The 25,994-nt window shown below is 35.0% G+C and overlaps 1 protein-coding gene across 1 annotated transcript in view; it reads right to left on the bottom strand.

Annotated features, from left to right (window-relative positions):
* CDH18 (cadherin 18) overlaps positions 1 to 25,994 on the bottom strand; it is a 349,770-nt gene that overhangs the window by 60,057 nt on the left and 263,719 nt on the right. Inside the window, exons 6-7 of the mRNA XM_047860381.1 lie at positions 17,786 to 18,039; positions 1,322 to 1,458 (exon numbers count right to left, since the gene is read on the bottom strand). Coding sequence (XP_047716337.1) covers positions 1,322 to 1,458; positions 17,786 to 18,039 — 391 coding nt within the window. The remainder of the gene's footprint in view (positions 1 to 1,321; positions 1,459 to 17,785; positions 18,040 to 25,994) is intronic.

Genomic DNA, 25,994 nt, shown 5'->3' with positions numbered 1-25,994 from the left:
TAAATATATATTTAAGATGTTACTTAAGTAAAAATGGACATTTCTTTTGGTAATGATTGCAAATAATATAATTTTCATGGTATACATATATTCGTGCACATTCATAAATTAGTTTCTACTTGATACAAATATTATTTGGACTGAGATGAGATTTAGAAACAATCTAAAGTATGGTTTCTGATTGAAATAATTCTGGAGTAAAACTGGAAGTTATTTTAAAGTAAGTTTCCTGTTTTTTTTTTCTTTTCTGAAAAATATCATTTTCTCCAGGGATTCTCTCCCTCCATCTTCTCTACACAGAACCTGTTCCCAAAAACCACACAACCTTTTCTGAGTCTTTTCAATGTCTTCATCACTTCTTGGATATATTAATCCATTAATTCCTTTATTTTTGCAACTGATATTGAATGAGCTCTTATCACTTGACAGTCATTTATTTGTCATTAGGTGACAAAGAACATGTAATTCCAGTCCTAGTCTGGTTATTTTCAAAATGAAAATTAACCAGAATGATCATAAATGAACCCACTCATGTATTCTTTATAACACTCATTTAAAAGTAATTAGTGAATGCTTATTTTCAAAGAGAATATTATGCTGAAGAAAATTCTCTAAATGGGAGCCACTTGAGCTAATTTTGCAGATGTAAAAACATAAAAATTCAGGCAGAATATAAAAAGCTGGGGTAGTCTAATTATTGATTGGTAACGGGGGACATTATAAAAGTGCATAAACCATAAGGAGCTATCACCCCACACCCACTAGAATGATTATAATCAAAAGATACATAACAATAAATATGGGTAATAATATAGAGAAATTGGACCCTCCTAGTGCTTTTGGGAATGTAAAATGTAGCTGCTTTAGAAAACAGGCTGGCAGTCCATCAAATAATTAAATACAGAGTTTCCATATGACTGAGCTATCTCACTTCCGGGTATATACCCCAAAGAAATAAAAATGTGTCTACAAAAAACTTTCAAATGAATGTTTATAGCGGCATCTTTGGTGTTAGGCAGCCGTGCAACCCACAGAACAAGCCCCATGACTAGGAGGCAAACCAAATACTCTGACTCAGGGATGGGGAAGGAGTGTCCTGTGATGTCAATCTTCCACCAGTACGCTAGGATTAAAGTAAAAAAAAAATATGAGATTTATTCACCACATCTGACAACGAGTAACTGCCTCTAATACGTTCTATACGCTCTGCTAGATGCTGGCACCACAAAGAGAAATGGTGAGAGCCCTGCACCCGAGAAAATCTCGGTAGAAATCGTTATGTACAGGTGACATCTTTTTTAGGACACATAAAGTAGCTTACCAGTTTCTGAAGCAGCAACTGTGATGTTGTACCACGGAGTTTCTTCTCTATCAAGAACCTTTGTGGTTCTGATGGTTCCAGAATTGGCATCGATGTTGAAAACTCTGTCATCTTCGCCACTGTGGTCAATGAAGTATCTAGGGAAGGAAAGAGATAATCCTTCCTTTTACACAATGATATAATGAAGACAACAAATAAAACTAAAACAAGGGCAGTATTAAACCAGATATATTCAAATAGTAAATGCACATTTTTCGTTTCTATATTTGCCTCTTGAGATTTGCCTGGCAACTTTATATTTGCATAGAGTTGACATCAATTATTTTTTTCTGTCAGCCCTTAATTAATGTTTAGTCTAATTACTAATTCAAATTGAGAAAAACACCCTTCTGAATTTCATGAATACAATGGTAGTTACTAAAAACAGAGGGGTTAATAAGGGAGAGATGAAAAACTGCCTCTAGGAAGTCTATAGTACCTTGGAAGAAAAAAAAAAACAACAACACTAAACTATGCTCTTTTTTTTGACAGAGAGAGAGAGAGAGAGAGAGAGAGAGAGAGCGCACATGCAGGGGCAGAGGGGGAAAGAAAAAGAGAGAATGAGTCCCAACCAGTCTCCACACTGTCAATGCAGAGCCTGATGTGGGGCTGCATCCCATGAACCATGAGACCATGACCTGAGCAGCATTTGGGAGTCAGATGCTTAACCTACAGAGTCACCCAGGCTGACCCTAAAAACTAAACTCTTAGTTAAACTTTCATTTCTATATGTACAAAATTTTTAGGATAACAGGAGATGTCAGAGATTAGTTTATACCGGAGTTTCATTATAGTTGAGATTGAAGAGAAATACATAATAAAAATGAAAACATTTCAGTTAACTACCATAGTATCTCCATCACCTAGCTACCTTGTTTAGTGAAAAAAAATGAGAAAGCAACTGAATGGGAGGTAGGTCACATTATTGGCCACAAATCATCTTCCTTCTCCAATGCATAAAAGGTTGTAGAGCTCTTTCACACTAGATTTGGTCTCCAGCTTCCTTTAGCAAATTGATGAGCACTGAGTGTTGTAAGTGTTGAATCACTAAATTGCACAGCTGAAACTTATATTACACTGGATGTTGACTAACTGGAATTTAAGCAAAAATTTCAAAAAAAAATAAAAAAGAAAAAAAAAGAAAAGAAAAAGAATGAGTTGAAAGTGACGGTGTCCTGTTTCGTATTTGGGGCAAGATTTCCGGAGACGTGGCATATTCCTCCTTATCCTCTGCCACCGACACAAAAGGAACATGGTGGGGCTGGCTGATCCACTGATCCCAGAAAGAAGATGAGAGACACAAAGACAAGGTTGTCCCCCTTCAGGGTATACCGCCTGCTAAAGCAGAGCTACCTAGTAAATGAGCGGATGCAGGATTGAATGCATTGGGGTTAAAAGAGCTGGCAAACACAAGCCAGGCTAGTTACCTTGATCTTCAGCTAGCTCAGACACACACACACGAGAGGGCTATAAATATCTGCCCCTGAGTTTTGGAGTTTTACATTATCCAGCAACAGTTTATTAACATGAATATGAATTAAAAATATAGACAACAATCATATGTTCCAAACTATTTCTAGAACTATTTAAAGAAGAGTGTTTTCTCCTCTCCTTAAATTTCTAATACTTCCCCCTTCTTCCTTAACTTCAGCTTCAGTAACATTTCATCCAGACCTGCGGAATAAAAATGAACTGATTATGTACAAAGTACCAGGGGAAAAATATTTTCAATACAAGAAAGCAAAATGCAAGTATCCAAATTAAAAAAAGAACTTGATTTGGTTAAAAAACAATGTATGTCTCACTGGCTAGGCAGAAAGGATGAGAGGTATGTGGCTGGGGGTAGGATAAGGAATCCATGTACCATATGGTAGATAGTTCTTACCTTTTTAAAAAGGCAATGAGGGATAGATAGATAGATAGATAGATGATAGATAGATAGATAGATAGAGATTGGTAGATATATATAGAAAGGTAGATATATAGATATATATTTTTTACATTTACTTATTAATTTTGAGAGAGAGAGTGCACACACACATGCACGGTGAGCAGGGGAGGGGCAGAGAGAAAGGGAGAGAGAATCCCAAGCAGGAAGCAGTCAGCAGGAGCCCAATGCAGGGCGTGATCTCACAAACCCTGAGATCATGACCTGAGCCAAAACCAAGAGTCAGACTCTCAACCGACTGAGCCACCCAGGCACCCAAAAGGGGAATTGTTAAACAAAGGATATCATGCACCTATTTATGTACTGGAAAAATCATAGTGGCTACTTCGACTCTTAGATTGCAGAAAGTTAACAATTCAGAAAAGAAATAATGTTGTCTTGGACAAAGGTGAAAAAGGGAAGAAAATGGAAAGAACTGTATAAAATAATGTTATGTATTGGGCACGGACTATAGAATTTTTATTGGAAGGGCAATGACTTACAAATGACTTGCTTTTCATGTGGTAGTGGTGGTGGTGATGGTGTGCGTGCGTTTGATCTAGCATGTAATTGATAAGCCTATTTATGGAGCTGGATAGAGGTAGGGGGGCAAATAACTCCCTTTGGGAGAAAAAGAATTTGGGAGAAATCAATGATTTTGACAAGCTATGCCTTAGAAGTCAAGTAGATAAACGTGTGGAATAAAAACAGAGAATTGGATATGAGTGTGGAGTTCAAGTGTGTTTTCTGAATAGGAAATATCCATTTGAGATATATAAGCCTAAATTGAAGCCTAATTTAATCCTGGGAACAGTATAATTTCATCTGGGAGAGAACTGTAGGAGAAACGTTAAGTGAAGTAATGAGCACTACAGCACCCAAACTTTTGGGCTTAAGGCAGCCCAGCATCTGTACATGAGCAGGTGTTAGCAAAAGGAAAGGAACAGTCTAGGGGAAGAGACTAAGTGGGAATGGGGTGGCACAGAAGCCAAGAAAGGAAGGTATTTTAAGTGAACAATTAGAGTGAATTCTATTAAGAGGCCAAGTGAGGTTAGTAAGGGTTGATTGGATTTTGAAATATGGGCATCATTAGTTAACTTGAAAAGAATATCTTCAATAAAATATAAATTATGTTTTTTTTAAACAGTGAACTCAAGAGGATATTGAATGTGAACATATGAAGCCCCACAGTCATGATACTTTACTGGATACCGTCATCCAAGAATAGAAATCAGAGAAAGTGCTGCCATATATCATCAGAGAAGTGGTTCAATAATTTTTTTTTTCTTTTATTGGGGATATTAAGCACTGTCTTTGCTGAAGGTAATGATCCTTTTAAAGAGTGAAATACCTAAAATGGTAAAATTTATGAGAAGGTGAGCGGGATTGGGTTCCAGAGAACAAATACAAGGATTTCCACCGAAAGTAACAGAGACACTTCTTCCCTTTTAGCATGAGGGAAATCTCAGAAGTTTGGTAAATACATAGGATAGATGATTGTGATGGTGGAAATATTTCAAAATTCACCATAGTTTCTGGACCAGAGTATAAATGTTGAAATACAACTCCATGCCTTTAATAGGTGTAATGTATGTAATGTAATATAACAGAATATGTAGAATTTAAGGCAAAAGTGTGAAACCTTGTAACAACCTGTGGGTAATCCTGTGCACACATTATAGAAGATTAATAGATCATGCAAATCAAAACTGTAGACCATCCTAAGAACACTAAAAGAGCCAGAATATAACCCTTGTAAACTGTGTTATCAAAGCAAGAAATAGACCATTTTGCATTGACTGTTCTAATAATAACTACATGTTAATTGAAGAAAGTTCAACATAATGAAGGCATTTAAACATGAAGAACAGGTGAAAAGCAAAACTGATTTCAGAGAAAAGGTACGAAATCCAGATGCTACAGAACAGTGGGGAAGGGCGATGTCATTGGGCTTTCCCAAAACATTAGGTCATGGTACACTGAAACTGATTTTGATTTGCATTCACATCACAAAAAATTCTCATAATATTCTTTGTCCAGAGGCCTGATGCTGAGGATGAGGGCTGGATTGCTTAGAAGTGAGAAGTCTTGTCACGGGAAAGGAATAAGTTTTTTTTAAATGTAATCGGTTGGAAATCTGGGTTATTACATCATCTAAAGTTAGTTGTCATTAACCTGTCTTGAAGATACTTTCCATGTTTAGATACCCTAAAAACAGTGATTTTTGTATTGGAAAGTCAGACCTAAAATTAAAACATATTCAATTGCAAAGTTTTCTGCAAAGCTCAGATTACATTGTTATCAACACATCCTTATGAATTATGGGAGAACATGCCCCATCTTAGAAATCTGATCACTTCAGGGGCGCCTGGGTGGCGCAGTCGGTTAAGCGTCCGACTTCAGCCAGGTCACGATCTCGCGGTCCGGGAGTTCGAGCCCCGTGTGGGGCTCTGGGCTGATGGCTCAGGGCCTGGAGCCTGTTTCCGATTCTGTGTCTCCCTCTCTCTCTGCCCCTCCCCCATTCATGCTCTGTCTCTCTCTGTCCCAAAAATAAATAAAAGTTGAAAAAAATTAAAAAAAAAAAAGAAATCTGATCACCCAGGGGCACCTGGGTGGCTCAGTCGGTTAAGCATCCGACTTGGGCTCAGGTCATGATCTCACCGTTCGTGGGTTTGAGCCCCGTGTCAGGCTCTGTGGTGACAGCTCGGAGCCTGGAGCCTGCTTTAGATTCTGTGTCTCCCTCTCCCTCTACCCCTCCCCTGTCCACGTTCTGACTCTCTCTGACTTTCAATAGTAAGTAAACATTAAAAAACAATTACAAAAACAAAAAAAAACAAACAAAAAAAAGGAAATCTGATCACTTCAGAACTGAGCCGTCAGTCTGGGGAAAAAAAATTGGATTTCTGTTTCTAAGCTAAATTAAGACTATAAAATGCATTGTCTCAGGATCAGGCTAATCTGTTCTCTTTTAGGTACCTCACACAGAGCTTTGTAATGTAAATGCTAGCATTAGTGATTAAATACTTTCAGAATAAATATGCCCTTTAGCTGAATTAAATATATACATAAATATATTTAAATATATATATACGCACATATAAATATACATACATTTATATATAAATATATATAAATAAATATACATATATACATATATTTATATATAAGTATATGTATATTTACATATACTTTCAAATGGTAGGTACAATGCTAGGTATGTGTCTTCAGTCTCATGTTATTTACTTCGTAGCTTTCTATGTGTCCTGACTCTCTTGGGAAATCTACAGTATAAGGGCTAGATATTAGGGGATGCTTGGATGTTGAGTCTTGTATGTGGAGTTGCAATTGAATTTCAACTCAAGTAGAACTAAATAGTTCTGCTTTATTCTAGCCTTGGATTTCTTCCTGGCCACACAAAACAAGCTCAGGAAAAAAAAGGAAAATGTGAGAAAAAAATAAACGATTTACAACTATTTGGGGGATTAAATGTAGAATCATTCAGTGCTAATTATATAAAATTAAGAAGTCACATGGGTCCACGAAACTGTTTACCAAATAAAAATAGATGAAAATATTCTCAGTAGGTAACTTTTAAAAATATGTTCATAATAACATCCACTTGTTTCCTTTTACAAACCTCTAAAAAGTCAACACAGCATCTTAATACTTTATGACGTCATATATAAATATTTAGGTGTTTTTCAATGCTAATGTTAATTTGGCATTTTCAGGGATATCCAGCAAACAGAAAATCAAGTAGCCATTTGTGTAGATGATGTAAATTCTAAATTGGAATTAATGATAAAACTTGAGAAATTAAAGTTCTGAGAAGTATTTTTTTTAATATTCTAGTCCATTGGTATAATAAAGTAACCAGTGTAAACTGAGACAAGAGTATATGTAACTTGGCAAGATGTTTAAATATATTTTTCTTCAAATTCTACTTTCTCTCTTCATCTAAGACTATACCAAGGTGATATTTTTAAGACTTGAAGGAAACACACATATACGAGTTATTTACAAAAGCTATCTAAAACGAGGTAAAGAAAGGTCACATTCATGGAGCTTTCATGGTGTACCATATTGTGCTTTAAGTGTTAGTTCACTGCAAACTGAAAACAGTTTGCATGAGTTGGGTACTATTAATAGCCCTTTTTTTTACAGAGGAAGAAACTGAGGTATGGAGTGATGAAGAATTTTATCCAACATCAAGGAGCTAGTTAGGGCAAGAGATTAAAATAGAATATAAGTGCATTAAGTAATATTTGCAAGCTCCCTTTAAAAAAGAAGTAGGCAATATTTAAGGCTTTATTCATTAAGAAATATTTATTTGAAGGAGTACAAGAAAGGAATGAGGGATATTCAAAGAGAGGAAGTGAGAACTGGGAATTACTTAGACATGATTTAGTTAAGCAAACAGGCAAGAAAAGGAAAAGAAATTATTTGCAAACTAACATGATTGATGCTCAGAGTTTAAAATCAGACAGAATAGTAAAATTGTAAGCAATACAAGACTTTAGACATGGTTTTGATCTGTCTTGAAGGGTAAGCATTAGGGAGAGGTACATTATAGATCATCGAGAAGGTACAAAATTTAAAACTAAGAGAGAGAGAGAGAGACACAGTGAGATATCTTAGTTCTGGTTGCAAAACTGGGTGGCACTTTTCAGACCACTATTCTTCTGGTATTGGCTACTGGCCTAGCAAGAGAAAAAGAGAAAGAGAAGCTTCCTACTGTCGCTTGTAGATACTATAAAGAAAGAAGTTCTTTCCTTCACCCATAGATTAGTGCTCCAATCAATATTATTGCCCTTACACATAGTGTTACACTTGAGTAATAAGAGCTTACTTTAAAATAAAATATATTTGTATGTATAGCATATTTATATGATTTAATCATATCTTCAACTAAGCCGGTGAGAAAATGGAACAGCTCTCTTTGTAGCAGAGGTGACTAGAGGTGTTTGGTGGGGAAACTTCAACTCGCAGTACATTTTTAAAGGCTAAATGAATAGATAGGCTCTTGAAGATGCACAGATAAAAAAGAAGAATGTTGTAGGGGCTTTTCCCAAGAACAAATTTCCCAATTTCCATATACCTTAGAGGCAATAACCTCTTCAGACCCCTTGAAAACATCTATATTCTTCTACTCTGTGTACAAGCTGTAGGTCCTGGCCTTGATTTATTCAGAATGCAAAGATGAAGTCTTTGGAAATTTGTTTCTAAAATAGATCTAGCATGTGTGAAAATGGTGTTACACAGTAAGGAAATTAACACAAGTCTGGAAACCAAGTGAATGATGTTCATCAAGCTAAACCACTTTTTAGCTCTATAACTTAATGTATCACCACCTGTCTGAGCTTTCTTTGTAAGCAAAATGCAGATATGACCTACGTCATAATTTTATTGTGAGGATCATACAGGATAATATTTGAAACGATTTTATGTTTGAGTATCAAATGATAGGCCTCAATAGAGAAATTTCATTTGTTTTAATGCCTTTTAGGAAGGTTTTTTCTCTTGGAAACCTTGAGAAAGTTCACAAACAGGAAGTGTTTTTTTTGTTTGTTCTTTTCTGTTTTGTTTTTTCTGGCAAAGTGATGTAAGCACAACAGGATCTGAATAAGGATTATTATTGAATGAAGAAGTTCCTCTGCATAAATAGCAATAACTACTGTTTGTTTCTAAAAGATCTATCAGAAAATTAAATTATTCGTAATTCCTTACTCAGTGCACATGAGTCATTTTATTTGGAAACTATATGAGAGTAAAGCTCTTTTTCCTTTCACCCAGAGTAGCATAGGTGTATGACTTTGCCTCATAAGTGAAAGAATAAACTAACCAAACTAACTGATTATTCAACAATATTAAGAAGACCCTGTTAATACCTAAAGTGAAATTAATTAAGGCATTCCATAGGAGTCTTTACTTCTTTTATATACATTTGGTAGAAATAATCAGTCTAATAAGTCATCATATTTTACTTATCTAGAGCAGTATGTTTTCATATAGAGATAATTTTTTATGGATTCCTAATATCCTTTATACATACACATTTGAAATTTGTTAGACTCATTCAGGAAACAAACAACTTTTTTTTTTATAAGAATGAGAACTTAATTTATTTTCCTCTGTGATCGAGAGATATCTAAATACTGTTAAAAGGACAGATCCATTTATACTTCCCACAATATTTCAATGAACTCATAGTTCTGGATATTATCTCAAGCTGTAATATTGTGACACTCCATAGTATGTCTAGTTAATTCCTTGGACAAATATACAGATATATGTGGTCAAAGGGGTAGTAGGAGGGAGGAAATGTTGAGACAGATACAAGTTTGACTCTAATATGATGATTATGACACACCATTGTATCCCTACCACCACTAAATGCTCACTGCATCCTTAGTGAAATTATCACCAAGAAAACATCTATATTCAATGCTACTTGTGAAATTTTATGATCAATGATCAATAAGATGCTGTCTGTGAGGAACTAGTAATCTCCTGGCTATAGACTAGAGTAAATAAAATTTAAGCTTATGCCAGCTCAGATTTCGCCAGTAGTCCTTAAGAACCCTCTAACTGGACCAGTTCCCTAGTCAAACTTTAACTAATTTCCCCCTGGCACATAAATGGCATAGGCATAGGAGACAGGCATATGCATAGGCATAATGCACATCAGGCATAGGAGATTTTCTTGCAAAGTTGCCATCATCATGTACAATTCTGGGTTATAATTTTTATCCCTACAACTACCTTCTTTCCTGTCATACAACATATGCATCATTTCATATTTCTAGTAAATATGTATTCATGAAATAAGAGAAAATGCATTACACTGAAATATGATGAAAGTTCATTATTCAAATTAGAATTTATGGACTAACAAATCTGCAGACAAGTTACAGCCACAGCAAACAGTGAATCTCAGTAATGATTCCTTTTATTCAAGTATTTTTCTTAACAGAAGCAACTTTAAACAAATTACCCAGTTCGTCATCTGACACTCAATTTCCCTTTGATTATGTAGGCATAGACTCAAGATAATTATTAGTCATGTTAAAGTGCACTGGAAAGTTATTTTTCATTTCAATAATAAAATTTCGGTCCTCAGAGGCACCTATTACTTTCATTATAGTCTGTCCATTTCACTATAAGAAATTAATTTAAAACTTATGTAATGGAAATCTATTTTTACAGTGATTTACATAGAGAAACATCAGTTGGCTTGAAGTTTAGGAGACCTCTTCCTGTTGCCATATTTTAGATACTTCTAGATACAGAATGTGAGTGGTAAAGCAAATTTATTTAAGATTTTGCCTCCCCAACAGCAGCTTTTGTAAGTTTTACTGACTATAATCAATAGATGGGATAAAGTTTAATCAATATACACCCTGTGGGATATTATAGTGATGTGGCTTAATCTTTAATTTAACCAAAAGTCACACATCTGCAGGATAGCTTAGATTCATTAAAGGATTTAAGGTTCCCGTAGCTTACTCTGGAGATACAATTTACTCCACAATCTACACATCCAGAAAATAATCTTTCTGAAAAAAAAAATAAACACAAGTACCATTTGCAACTTCATAGTGTGTATTGTGATCAATAAAATGGGGAGCACATATAGCACACATATACTTTAGAAAGCTTTTTAACTTCCTTAACCAAAACTTTGATCCAATGAAACAACACTATCTAAAGAATTAAAATCTCTGCACAAATATGAGCTTCCCTCTTTTATTCATGCCTCTACGTAACTGAGATATCAGAAATTCCAATAATCCTGAGTTTTAGAATGCTATGGAACCATGATAAGCACTTATTATTTCTTTGAAAAATTTCTATTTGGGTGTTTTGTTTCCAGTCAGTAGACTAGCACAGTGTCACTAAGCCAGGGTTTAAGTTTTCATTCCAGGGCTAAATGAGTTACACAGGCCCACCCAGAAAATAAGTTCTTCTTCTGGGGTCATGACTGTGATTTGGAGTGGTTGCCACCACAAACAAAGCTGTTAGATAAATTTGGGCCCCCGACTGGAAAAATCTGCAGGAGTCTTCTGTATCTTTATTGAAGCATGGTCAAAGTGACCACATTCTTATCCAGTCTCTGTGATTAGTTAGCTCTGTGAATCATTCAACCTTCTTAGTCTACAGATATTTGCATCTATATAAGAACAGGGTCCCGTCAGTCATCTTTAGGTCCCGTTACATTCTCAAATGTCATATTCACATGACATTTAATGGTCAAGTTATTAGTGTAAATGTGCTAACTATATATAACATGATACAATTATAAAACACAAGTCATGGACAAAGACTTCTGATTTTAAGTGGGAGCTTGCTTTCTCTATCTCTGCCCTGTTTGCATGAAATGTCCCTAATGAGTTGTCTTTGTATTAGAAGACTATAATAGTTTTGATGAGGGTGGATGAGGGCTTGCTATTAATGATCCAGGTAAGGTATTCTTGACTTATAATAAGCTAAAGTTTTATAAATAAATTTTGCCTGTATAATAAAAACCCATTGTATATCAGATGATATTTTTCACTTGAATACGTTTGAAACACATTTTCTGCTTATTTTTCATCTTCCTTCCTTGAATATGAATCCTACATGCAAGCCTCCTTCAATATTTTTTGACTCTACTTTTCAACTTTGCGACATGACTTTGTCATTATTTTGAAGTATCTCTTATTTTTTGCTGTTATGACATTCCAAATTAATGAAGTATTCCTAACTCCTATCTCATCACAAACTATGTGAAAATTTAGAAATGCATAGGAAAAACAAAGGCACCATTATAAGGATGCAGTAAATATACAGGAAGCATTTGTTCACTAAATCTAGAACTAAACTCAAAAGTGACTGATCAAACACTTCAGCTATTTTAGCAAATTTTAAAAAAATTTGGCAATATTTCCAAGTCTGATCAAAATTTTCTTTTGTTTCTTATATTAGCATATAAATAGGGTATTGTTCCTAAAAAGTGTCATGCTGAGCATTTGACACAATTATGCACAATTAATATTTCCTTCTGGTTGCTTTACGGTTATTATACACAGAAAACATTAAAAATTTTAACAATAAGGTAATATATAGATAAAATCAGATTATGAATCACAGTGGAAAAGAAGGAAAGTTGGGGGGACTATACTTATTCATATAAATTTATACAAAAGCTCTTCATTCTATGAGAAATATTGAGGACTTCTGTACTTTTCTTACTGTTGCACTAGATCAAGTAGCGTATGTCTTAGACTTTACAATACGAGGAAACTCTAAAATTAAGAACAGTTTTGCTTCTGAGATGCCAAGAGTTAAAATGAGACTCGACTGTCTTCAGTATTTCTTTTCCTAGCGTGTGAAATGCATCCACACAAATACAAGATGGCAAGTACTGGAATTCAATCAATGGGCTTTCTAAACGTGTAATCATCTGCTTCCTACTTTATGATATGTGACTTCTGTAAATGCAGTTTTTGTTGTTGCTGTTATTAGTGGTAAGTTGAGATATATGGGAGGCCACATACTACTGCTTTTAAAAAAATGGGGTTTTGGGCGTAAAGTAAAACTGGATCTAAATTTGGAGTCGGCCACTTTATCGCTATGTGAACTTGACCAAATGACTCAACTTTCTGAGCCCTCAATTCTTCGTCTGTAGAATGGGATGAATAACATAGACACTTTAGGTTTCTTTCAAGAGCATTTAGCATGCTACTTAAAGCCCCTGGCCCACAGATAGCAAGCAAAGAACAGTCACTATTTTTAATGTGCCATTAAAAGGTCACATGATATAAGGTCACATTTCTAGAAAGCTCTCTCACTTCTCATGTCCAACATAGGATTGTTCATCTCTCAGTAGCTATTCAAGAAATTCATAAATTCCATTTGTAATACACTGGGAAATGAGTACAGTCTGCTTAAATCAAGGGTTTCTACATTGCTAGCAAATAGCCTGGTCCTGATTCTATTTTTTTTAAAGTGATGGTTATATTGCTGCAAATTGCACATTCTTGTTTTGAGTTAAAAGAGACAAAAGCTAGACATGGTATGTTCTTAGAAATCTGGAGAATGTTACTAATAGTTTAGAAAATGGAAACACAAAGACTGAAGTCAGGAAGCTTTTCACCAATGCCTGTAAGACTCACACTCCCTTTCATTATCAATTCTACAAACTGGGAGTTAATTGCATTTCAGGGCTCATTGCAAGATACATCTTTTCAAAGTACTTTCCTTAATTAGTACAAACATTTGGTCCCTGAGAAAGGTGGAAGTATAGCTTGCTTTTGTGTTTGTTAATGTTTTCTGTCTTCTATTCACTGTTTACACCTAGAGGCCCATGTGAATGACACATTTTTATTAAAATAAGGAATAAATATTATGTAAATTATGCCCCCAAACAGCAGCTATGGAGTCTAATTATTTTAAGGCAGCTTTGGAAGGATTCATTTTAGTTTTCTAACCAAAACAAAGAGAAAAGAATAATGTATATGTTAATGGCTTCCTACATCTCAATATTAGCATTTGGAGACAATATACCAATCATCTTTGCATCCCAGAAACTGGGAGAATGTATCTAACATAGCAAGTGTTCAATTAAAAGCTTCTAATAACATAGTGCAATTACTGAGGCAATCAATAATCTTATGGTGCAATTATTATATATAAATAATTTATTTTATTTAATAAAATGTATATGCTGAAACATCCACATGGCTATGCATGTATGTAAGACATACATACTGATTTGCAGTCCTCAAATATATCTTTTCAGAATTGCTTTCCAGGAGTATAATTGGTCCTTCATTTTTCTTTATTTTTATTTTTAATATTTATTCATTTTGGAGAGAGAGAGATAGAGACAGAGACAGGGCATGAGCCAGAGAGCGGCAGAGAGAGAAGGAGACACAGAATCCAAAGCAGCTCCAGGTTGTGAACTGTCAGCTCAGAGCCCCACGCAGGGCTTGAACTCTCGAACTGCGAGATCATGAGCTGAGCCAAAGCCAGACACTTACCCGACAAAGCCACCCAGACACCCAGTTAGTCCTCCATTTAAAATGAAAATATATATATTTATTTTTTGAGAGAGAAAGAGAGAGAGAGATAGAATGTGAGCAGGGTAGGGGCAGAGAGAGAGGGAGACACAGAATCTGAAGCAGGCTGCAGGCTCCAAGCTGTCAAGCGTTGAGCCCAATGTGGGGCTCAAACCCATGAACTGCAAAATCATGACCTGAGCTGAAGTCAGATGCTTAACTGACTGTGCCATCCAGGTGACCCAATTAGTCCTCCAGTTTTACCAATGCACAACCCAGTTTGGCTTATTCTATGTCATCTTCAGAATTACTGATAGTTTGGAACAGCAACTCCTCTCTGGTGGGGACTCTCTTGTGAATTTTAGGATGTTCCAACACCAGCTCTGACCTCTAGTGACAGATGATAGTATTCCTCCCCCAGCTGTGACAACCAAGCATGTCTTGAGATATTGCCAAATATCTCCTGGTGTGCGTGTGTGTGCGTTGTCCTTAGATGAGAACCACTGTTCTATATGGAATCAGTGGGTTTTTTGTGTGAACGTTGGTACAGAAAGAACAACACTGAGAAAAGTTTGTCTCTGAACCTCAAGTTTTTCCTCCCTTCTGTATACCTTTTTGAACATATATTCTACCCATAATGTTTTGAAAATTTGATTGTTTTGTAAATATAAATTACAGAATATATCATTAATATCTAATTTTCAAAAGAAACTCTTACCAATTGTTTACCAAATATTTTCACATCAAACTAAGAACATCAAATATTTTTATTCTCAAACTGTGTTCTCTTCTTTTGGTAAAGGATGGACACATTTAAAAATAGCTTTTCCAATGCTCTAAGTTTTTAATGTAGTAAGAATAATTTTACTCTTTATTTAAGTGTCAAAAATGTTTTTGGAATATGGGATTTTATGGAATAATGAAGCATAGTGGTCTTTCCTCTCATTTGACAGCTAAACATATTGACTCATATTTTCATCCCTTAATCAGTTATCAATTATTATAATTGGGTTTATGCATATTATTTATATACTTTGCCTATCCTGCAAATGCAAGCAATGCCCAGCTCTTGAGGTCAGTGTGACAGAGGGGTTGTCCATTGACAAGGTGCTGTTTCCGTACTCACAAATGGAACAGGAGTGTTGAATATACACATTAGAGCACAGAGAATTGTTTCTGTCCATGCATGGGTGCTGTGGGCATTTCTTTTTAAAACTGAAATAATAACACTTATGAAAAAGGAAATTGAAATCCTTTATAAACATTACATAGATATCAAGGAGAACATGTACTATAATAGCTTCTGTTCAAAAAGATAATAAATAAAGAGACTAAGAATAAAAACTTGATGGGAGAAAGTAGACTGATTTGTTAAAGATTTCAAACTTTCTAGGTTTTTAGGATTATCCAAGGTATAAATACAAGGTAACTAAAGAGTCTTGTCCATGCATCTAACCTCTTGATTTTATCAAAATTGAGATAAAAAGAAAGAAAGAAATAGAGAGAAAGAAAGAAAGAGAGAAAAGAAAAGAAAAGAAAAGAAAAGAAAAGAAAAGAAAAGAATAGAAAAGAACAAAAGGAAGAAAGAAAGAAAATAAAAGAAAAAAGGGGCGCCTGGGTGGCTCAGTCGGTTAAGTGTCCAACTTCGGCTCAGGTCATGATGTCGTGGTTCATGAGTTGGAGATCCGTGTAGGGCTCTGTACTGACAGAGCCTGGAGCCTGTTTCGGATTCTGCATCTCCTTCTCTCTCTGCCCCTCCCCGACTCATGCTCTGTCTCTCTCTCTCAAAAATAAAAACATTATTTTTTTTAAGAAAAAGAAAACATCTTTTTGAGCATGCAAGGAGAGCTTTAATGATCACTATTGCATGACATCTTACAATAAAAAAAAATATTTAGTGAGCACTTCCTGACTGTGCTAAGGATTTTATAATAATTTAACTTAATTCTATCAACATATTCAAACAACATTATTATTCTTTGCTCATATATTTGAGATTCAGCAAGGTTGAATGAGTAGAAGATCACACAACTACTAAGATGTCAGAATTCCCACCCCGGTCTTCCTGTCTTTAAGAGCTAAGTACTTCTCAGGGCCCCTAGGGGGCTCAGTCGGTTGAATGTCCAACTTCAGCTCAGGTCATGATCTCACAGTTTGTAAGTTCTAGCCCTGTGTCAGACTCTATGCTGACAGCTCAGAGCCTAGAGACTGCTTTAGATTCTGTGTCTCCCTCTGTCTCTGCCCCTCCCCCACTCGTGTGTGCGTGTGTGTGTGTGTGTGTGTGCGCGCGCGCGCACATGCTCTCTCTCTCAAAAATAAACACTAAAAAAAAAAGAAGTAAGTACTTCTCAAAGTAGCACTCTATGCTGCTTTAGACAAATAAGCATTTTTTGAGTGACTGTTAGGTGCAAGTGACTCTGTTTAGCATTTCATGCGCATTGCTTCACGAATTCTTACAATAATCCCAAAATATAGATGTTAATTTTGTTTTACAGATAAGGGTAGAACATTTCCTATATGCCCACAAATCTTGTGACAGAAACAGGAGTCAGAGGTGAATATTATTCCCAAATACTTGCTTTGTACTGTAGCTGTATTTCCTATCGCTCAGGACACAAGATTCTCTAGTTTGTAGTTCAAGATTTCTACATAGCTTTTCCATTCAATTGTGCTCATATCTATCAAGTCAAATGGCAAATGTGATCTATGTAGTGAACAATAAACAACTGACCCTTGACACATGCAGGATTTAGAGGTGTTGACCTCTTCCATTCATACACAATTGAGAATCCACATATAACTTTTGGCTACCCAAAAACTTAAATACTAAGCCTACTGTTGACTGAAAACCTTACCAATAACATAGTCAATTAACATATATTTCATGTTATATATACTAGATACTGCATTCTTACAATAAAGTAACTAGGGAAAAGAATTTATTATTAAGAAAATGGTAAGGAATGGGGCACCTGAGGGTTCAGTTCGTTAAGCAACTGACTCTTGATCTTGGCTCAGGTTATGATCTCGTAGTTCATGAGTTCAAGCCCCATGTTGGGCTCTGTGCTGTCACATGCTTAGGATTCTGTCTCTCCCTTGCTCTGCCCCTCCCCCCCTCAATATAAGTAAATAAACTACAAAATAAAGAAAATCATAAGGAAGGGAAAATACATTTGCAATACTATTATCAAAAAATAATAATAATAAATCTACGTACAAGTGGACCTCCGTGCTTCAAGGCCATGTTGTGCAAGGGTTACCTGCATTCAAGGTGGTTAGCTAAATCTGACAGAAACCCACCTGCTACACTACTCAAAAAATCAACTAATATTATAATTTAATTATGTTAATCAAAACTAGCATGCAAATTAAATATTTCACATTTTCTTTTATTCATTTAAAATTACTGCAAGAGGCAATAAAGATCTTTACATGTCTAAAGATTAAAGCATCCCATACCTTACTAAGCTATTGGCGCTGTCAGGATCTTGTGCCAAAACTGTGCCAACAACAGTCCCGATCTTGGCGTTTTCATAGACTTCCATGACATAAGAAGGCATGGAAAACAGTGGTGGTTCATCTACATCCCCAACGATGATCTTCAGCATGGTAGCATCTTTAAAAGGACCCAAGTGAGAAAAGCGAAAATCAAGGTGTGTATTTGCTCCTTCTATGGTGAGAGTATATGACTTCTTTTTCTCATAGTTCAGTGGCTGTTGGGAAAAATATATATAAATAAGTTTTCCACTATTATGAGTGCCATGACATTTCAAACAAGCCCTTTTTTCCCATTCTTTAAAACAAACATGGATAGATTTAAGTCAATCTATTTCCATTCGTCAACAGACTATGAAGTTCATCTTCACAATAACATCTAAAACAAAAATCATGAAAGCTCAAGTCTGAATCAACTTTAATTTTTCACAGGTATAAATATGATAATAACTAGGAACAAAAAAATATTTCCCAAAGGCAAACCATCTTTAGTCTCCAGTAACTTCTACCTTCTCTTAGGTCTGCCTTAGCAATCTTAAAAAAATATTTGTTGCTAATTTTTTGACTTTAAAAAATAGGGTTTTGTTTTGCATTTAAATAAATTATGGTGTATTATTGATTTTTATCTATCATCATCTTACTTTCACCTTGCTGGCTTTACACTTGGTATTTTATTTTATAATATGATAAATTTTAAGTTTCCCATTTAACAATATTTCCTTAGAATCTTCATAAAATATTTTATACAGACTTTTGAATCTTATTTTTATTGTATTAATTATATTTATTTTCTATTTTGATGCTAAAACCACTTCATGTATTTGCTTTGTGTTCATTTTCTTTAATATATGTTGATGTTTGATCTACTTTTTAAAATTATAATCTTTTTTCTTGAGTTTATTTATTCATTTTGAGAGAGAGAATGAGCAGGGGAGGAGCAGAGAGAGAGGGAGGGAATCCCAAGCAGCCTCTGGGAGGTCGGTGTGCATAACACAATGTGCAGCTTGAACTCACAAAACTGTGAGTCTGACACTTAGCTGAGGCATCCAGATGTCCAAAATTATAATCTTTTTTTATTTGTTTATACCATTTGCTTTTTTAGCTTTGAGTCCATATCAATACTTTCTCATGGTTTTTGTAGGGTTTTTTGTCTTCTATTTTAAAATCATCTGGCCAATATATATATTTCTTCTATTAATAATATAGGTCAAGAGTCATGAATTTACTTATAAAAATGACTTTTCCCCAAGGAATATATGGTCTTTACAGGATATAAAATGGTAAATAGACATTTATATCACTGTATATTTAATTCCATAGACATACTAGTTTTATGAACATGATAATGATACAAAATCAGATATGAGAGTACCTATAAGCAGCTATGTATCGTTTCTAAGAGGAAGTACTTTTCCACATAACTGAATGCAAAATTTTAGACTTGATGCATGTAATAGACTCTATGACCTAAAATGAGCTCAGATTTAGGTTAACAGTGTCAAGTTTTCAGAGCGATGTTAGTGCAAAGGATCCAGAGGTCAGCCGTTTTAGAGCCTGGTGAAGTATCCACTGATGCTGGTCTGCCTGATTAATACCTATGGGAAGAAACTGAAAAAAATTTCATCCCTATTTCTGCACTGATTTTCTACTAGGACGCTTCAGCCGTGCAACCTTCTTTCTTGGCAGTATATAAGAACGATTATTTCCTGTGGGGCAACTCAGATAGTCTCTTTTACCCTAAGAGCCAAGGAGAAGCTGATCAGAAAGAATGTCCTTAATGGGATTTTATAAACACAATGATCAGTCCTACTGATGATTATTTCCCTTATCTCTTCTGAATTGCCTTGGAAAATTGGCCTTCCTAGAGACTGAAGATTGCATAGAAGGAAAAGACAATCATTTAATTTCCAAATGAGATATTAAGAACCTGGAACCTATCATACATCTCAGGGACACGGATAAGACTGGGTCACTGCAATAGTTTACAAGTTTTTATAAGACAAAGTGAAAATGTAAAAAATTATTAAAGACTCAAATGCTTAAAAGTAGGCCATATATCATATATACGTATATATATGTGTGTGTGTGTGTGTGTGTACATATATATATGATAAAATACTGTATATTTTAGATTTCTGTATATTTTTTATTTTTTTAAATCTTTTATTTATTTTTAAGAGAGAGAGAGAGGGGAAAGGGAGAGAGAGAGGTAGACACAGAATTGGAAGAAGGATCCAGGCTCCGAGCAGTCAGCATGGAGCCCAACACGGGGCTTGAACCCATGAACCGTGGGATCATGACGTGAGCCCAAGTCGGGCACTTAACCAACTGAGCCACCCAGGCACCCCAAGATATATATTTTTTAAAGAAGTGTTCATTGGTTCTGCAATTTATGACTCCACCAATTGTGAGTCATTTCTATCTGAGGGAATTTAAATTACAAATAAATTGCCCCTTTTCCTTCCTTGATCCCTTTCTCCTTAACATCTCCTTAACATTAGTGAATGAGAATTTGTCTTTCGCTAATTCAGTACATCTCATTTGAACCTAAATGGTCTATCCTAGAAACAGCTCACACCTACCACCTGTCAGGGATTGGGTAGATGGATATGATCCCTGCTGGGCACAGAGGAGCATGGGATGTCAGAATCCAGGTATTTGCTCATGGAAAGCAACACCCTTGGCAGGTTTTAAATATGTTTAAATCGATGAATATGTTATAGTCAACCTGCTACATGTGGTAAACTTCAATGATTAAGGCTCCTGTCTTTGAACTTCAGTGTTTGAGACACTAAAACTAAAACTAAAACTAAAACTAAAACTAAAACTAAAACTAAAACAAAGCCCCTAGGATTTGTTTACTGGGGATGCTTAACATCTCTTTTCCACTATAACAGAGGATTGTAAGAGTCATCTCCATTTATTCATGGTGTAGACTTACGCATCTTTCTGACTCTCAATGAAATTTGTAGAGGTAATTCTGGCCGCCTCTACCCTATCAAATATTACTATCAAGCTGTGCATTTAATATGACAGGCATCTCTTGGTTTGTTTTTAGCAGGTCCCTTGGCAACTTAGATGTCATTCACCTTAATACTAGCCTACCTACTGCTAAGGTACAGGCTGTTTATGTGGACACATGGTTTCATGCTTATGATTCTCTAACATGTATTTAACTACCTCAAGGCAGTGACAATCATTTTGTAGGAGTTGTTTGCCACAACTGGCTGATGGATGGATAGGGATCCATCTAGAGTCACTAAGGAATGAGAATATTATTTAAGATTGAGACAGGGTTTTAGAAGCAAATAAATTAATGTAAATGGCAACATTTTAACAACCTCATTTATATAGAAAATCTGCTAAATTGGAGATTGTAGTAGTATGTATAAAGTATGTTAATTCTTTGTTTTGCATTAACATGGCAACAATACATAAATATTAGATTAGGATTATAGATATCATTTTTCCTACTCCAAATACTCATCATTCACACATTTTAAACAGATCCTCCCATAATTGCCTCCTAATCATGTGTTCCTGGGAAACTATTTAAAACTCTGCCAGTGGGTTGTACTTTCCATAGTTACTAGATTTTTTTTTTTACTTAAAAATAGTATATCAAAAACAGTATAACAGGAATGGTGAAATCTATTATCTAAAGCCTGATTTGATAAGAAGATACTGGAGGGAAAAATGGTCAAAAGAAAGAAAATTTGCCCAGGCTATTGAGTTACCACAGAAAGCAAAAACATGAAATGTCAGGCTGAAGTTTTTAAAACACAAAACATCCATTTTTCCTGCCTTAAACCAAAATAAAAACAGATACAGAATAACTCCATAAACATGAGGCATTGCATGAACTTGATAAGGGGTATTAAATAGCCAGAGACTGTTCATGAGAATAAGAAAAGGATATTTTTTCCAGTTCTATATTAAAATGTCAACTGTCCATGCTTTTAGAGGTCTTTCTGGCTGTATTCTGAAAACGTTCATACTGAACAGTAATTAAAACACTCAAGCTAAAGAAAAAAAAATGAGGAAAGAAATCTTCCATCTAGAACTATCTGAAGACTCTTTGAAAAATAAATCTTTGATAATTTGCTCACCGATTATCTACTCCATAAATTTTGCCTCAGCAAGATATTTGGTGTGGGGGATGGAGGTTTATAATTCAAATATAGTTTATTTAATTTAACAAAATTGCAAACTTATTTCAACTTTCTATTTTTAGTAATCTGTAAGTCTGGATTATCAATTTACTGTTTAATATGAGAAGTAGGTATGCATAAATTATACAAAAGCATTCTACTGGAGATTACTAATCTAGCACTTATGTTCAGGAAGAAATATTCTAGGAACACGATCAAATGCTTTTTTTCATTTTTATGGAATTTACCTTGGGTTTAATGCTCTGGACATGTTCGACTGGTTCAAGCTCTCTGAATTATAAACACAGTCTATCATATCAGCCCATACTTAACAAATGCAAGGATTTGTGTTGCCAAATTTCATAAATTAAAATTATTTTTGATAGAGTATGTGTCAGTACTATAATTACCACAAATACAACATGGGTAGGTATTGACAATTCTCAACTTAAAAGAAAAATTAAATGCGCTTTAATCACATGAAATTGCGGGTATCAGCAATGGATAACATACACAAAAGATAATTTTAGATGATTCGATGCAAGATATCTGTCTTTCTAACTTCTAACCACCCAAACATTCCTGGGGTAATTCTACTTGTGATGTGCTCCGTTTTACTACAATCGTACTGAGAAGGATTCCGTAGGTACTCAGAAATGCAAAATTAAATTAAATTAATCAATTTACATTCACTCTAATTCAGTCACTTGTAGGATGAGACTCCAGGTTTGGTGTTCAGACATTTCAGCTTTGCAGCTGTGGGCCATAAAAGTGTTTTTGTTGTTGTTGTTGTTTTTGTGTTTGTCTTCGTTTTTCTAGGAAAGATAGATTTCAGATAACTCACGCCACAATTATATTGGTTAGAGGATGGATTTCCCCATATAATATTCCCTCTTTTTTAAGTTCAAAATTGTTTGCCTGTGATATCCATGCTCAAAGGACAATGTAGTTAAATATAAAGCCACTAACTCACATTTATTTCTCTTAGTCTCTGCTACATACTGCTCTATGCATGCCTAAAAGTAATTTCCCATGCAAAGTTTTCCCTGACCCTCCTTCAGCTTTGAAAAATTGGCTCTCTTATCTGTGAGCTCATAACAATTTAAGTAAACCTATACCATTAGCATTTGACATCTCGTATTATTATAATGTTTCACATCTACTCCGTTTTCTCTAAGAGAAAGAATATTATCTAATTCATCTTCATATTTCAGGTATCTGGCATAACTCCTAGGACATGGTGGGTGATTAATAGCTCTTGCTCAGTCTCAAACATAGCTGTATTTAGAGTACAGAAAAGTGCTATTACCAGTTTACGTATGAAAGATGAAAACTTCTGTATTCTTTCTAAAATATGAATAGCTTACTCCTATGTGTGACCTAAACAATGAACATATATTAACTCACTTAACCATCGCAACACTTCCATGAGTTATAACTGTTTCCCACTTACAAGTGAGAAAAATCAAGGCACAGAAAAGTTAAACTTGCCAGGTCAACAACCCATGAGTGGTATACTTGGGATTTGATTTCAGGCAGTGGGACTCCATACGTTGCGCCCTTAAGTGCTATGCTAGATGATCTGAAATCTCTAGCACATAAATAGTGAAACAGAATATTCCAATTCGGTGACTGAAGATGAATCGATTTTTGGTGGACTATAATATCCCCACAGTTAGAAGATACATTCATGCATCTTTTCGAGCATTGGTTTATAACATGAAAATGAATAACTTCATTAATTATAATTTCATTAATTCCGGCTACCAGAACTTTATAATTTCCTTAATTCACAGACACAGAGCTAAGAAACTTAAGTGCTTTTCACACAAATTCCTCTATCTCTTCTGCCCATGCCAGAAGAACTTATCCTCGTGTGATTTTAATGTCCTCAGCCACTGGGGTTTTTCTTACTTCTCTTTAATTACTGCTCAATATCCTCATGCAGTTCACTGTCAATGAGTTGACTCCAATATTCATTTTAAATTTTCGTTTCCTAATTTCATCCTATTACTTCTAGTAATTACTTTTACATATCATTGCTCTCTCTAACGTATAAAATAATACTTTTCCCTCTGTAATATTAACACATTTTGCATTACTGTAGATGGTTATCATTCCCATCAATCAATTTCCGGCCAGCTCTACATACTCGAGACTTTTTAATTGTTTCTCATTAATCACTTCTACTTTTCATTAAATCACACTAGTATAGTCTTCCTCTGGACTTCTATAACCATCATAGGTAGAAAGATACTGAAAACAGCCTTTAGCCAAGTTGCTCTATGTATCAATTCACTTCAGAGTTCAAGAAGATCCTAAAATTTCTTTTTTTTAATTTTCTTTCTTTTCTTTTTTTTGTAATAAGAAAAAGAGACTTATATTTAAAATATTTTTAATGTTTATTTGAGAAAGAGAGAGTTACACTCACAATGTGAGTTGGGGGAGGGGCAGAGAGAGAGGAGAGAATCTCAGGCAGACTCACACTGTCAGCACAGAGCTCTATGTGGGGCCCAAACTCATGAAACCATGAGATCATGACCTGAGCTGAGATCAAGAGTCCAACACTTAACCAATTGAGCCATGCAGACACCCCGAGGAGAGACTTCTTATGCTCTCACCTTGGTCCAATTTTTATATTACATTCTCATCCAGATTTTATAATGCAACAGTGGGGGATAAGAATGGAATTGACATCTGAATGCATTTTAATATATGCAAATATCACTTCAATCATACAAAAAAAGGGGGCACCTGCGTGGCTCAGTTGGTTAAGCATCCGACTTCTGCTCAGGTCATGATCTCACAGTTCATGAGTTCGAGCCCCACGTTGGGCTCTATGCTGACAGTTCAGAGCCTGGAGCTTGCTTTGGATTTTATGTCTCCCTCTCTCTCTGCCCTGCTATCTCTCTTGCTCTTACTTTCTCTCTCTCAAAAATAAATAAACATTATTTTTTTAAATCATGTAAAAATATGGCTAAATCCCTGAAATAGTAACTGATACTATTATTAAATTTTGCCTTATGAAAAAATGTATTTTAAATGATAATATTTGCCCAAACCTAAGAAAAATGGCACGGATTTGAATAACATTTCTTCAGTTAGGTTTTCTTATCATGCCATGGTTTATGGTCCTTGTCAGAGATCTTTCCTGGAAGGTGGACATTCTGTGGACACTAGAACACATGTACAAACTTTCCTGTTGTAAATTTCTCTGCACAGAAGAGAGTAATTCAGTGTGGATAATTTCAAAGATGTTGATACAAATAAATATTATATGTTTGATTGCTGTCACTGGAAGATGGGAAAAAATAAATGGGAAATTTTTATTTCAAATAACAAATATATGTATATTTTGTGATATATATCAATATATATTATATATTATGTTATTTATATTTTTATACAGCCTACATGTGTATTGTGTGTGAATTTCCATATATATGGTAACTTACCAATAGTCCATGTTATGAGCAGCTTAACTCATCAGGATGTTTCAACGCATTATCAATTTCCAACTGACATAGTAAATTATATTATAGAAATATACATGTAAAAAACAGCCAATTCACATCCAAAGTAGTTTCAACTATTAGCTATCACTTCATGGCCATGCCTATTTATGAATATAAGAACAAAGTTGTCCCAAAGCAGTCCTCTGTCAAAGTCATTTCAAATATAGTGACATATTTAACTGAATTGAAATGTGACTCCTCTCTTTAACTTCTGGTTGAACAGAAGTACTTTCCGGATAGCACCTTATAAGAATAAAAATAGCAGTTTGGAAGAGTTTTTTGATAGTATCATCTCTAAAGAATGTTCAGATTTTGGAAATAGTTCATTACAATTAGACATCTATTTCGTCTTAAAAAAAAAGTGCGCAGATGCGTTTGCCTTTATGGGCACTTGCAATAGGTTGGGATGTCTTCCTTGCTGCACTTTATGGTTCAGAGCCCCAAATTTTCCAATCTAATGGCAAGGAATATTCTGATTCTTATTCTATCAGTCAATGCAAGGCAAAG

Source organism: Prionailurus viverrinus, chromosome A1, assembly GCF_022837055.1.
Source record: "Prionailurus viverrinus isolate Anna chromosome A1, UM_Priviv_1.0, whole genome shotgun sequence".
NCBI classification, from domain to species: domain Eukaryota; kingdom Metazoa; phylum Chordata; class Mammalia; order Carnivora; family Felidae; genus Prionailurus; species Prionailurus viverrinus.
Note: the sequence above shows the minus strand (reverse complement) of the source record. Positions and strands in the feature narration are given on the sequence as shown.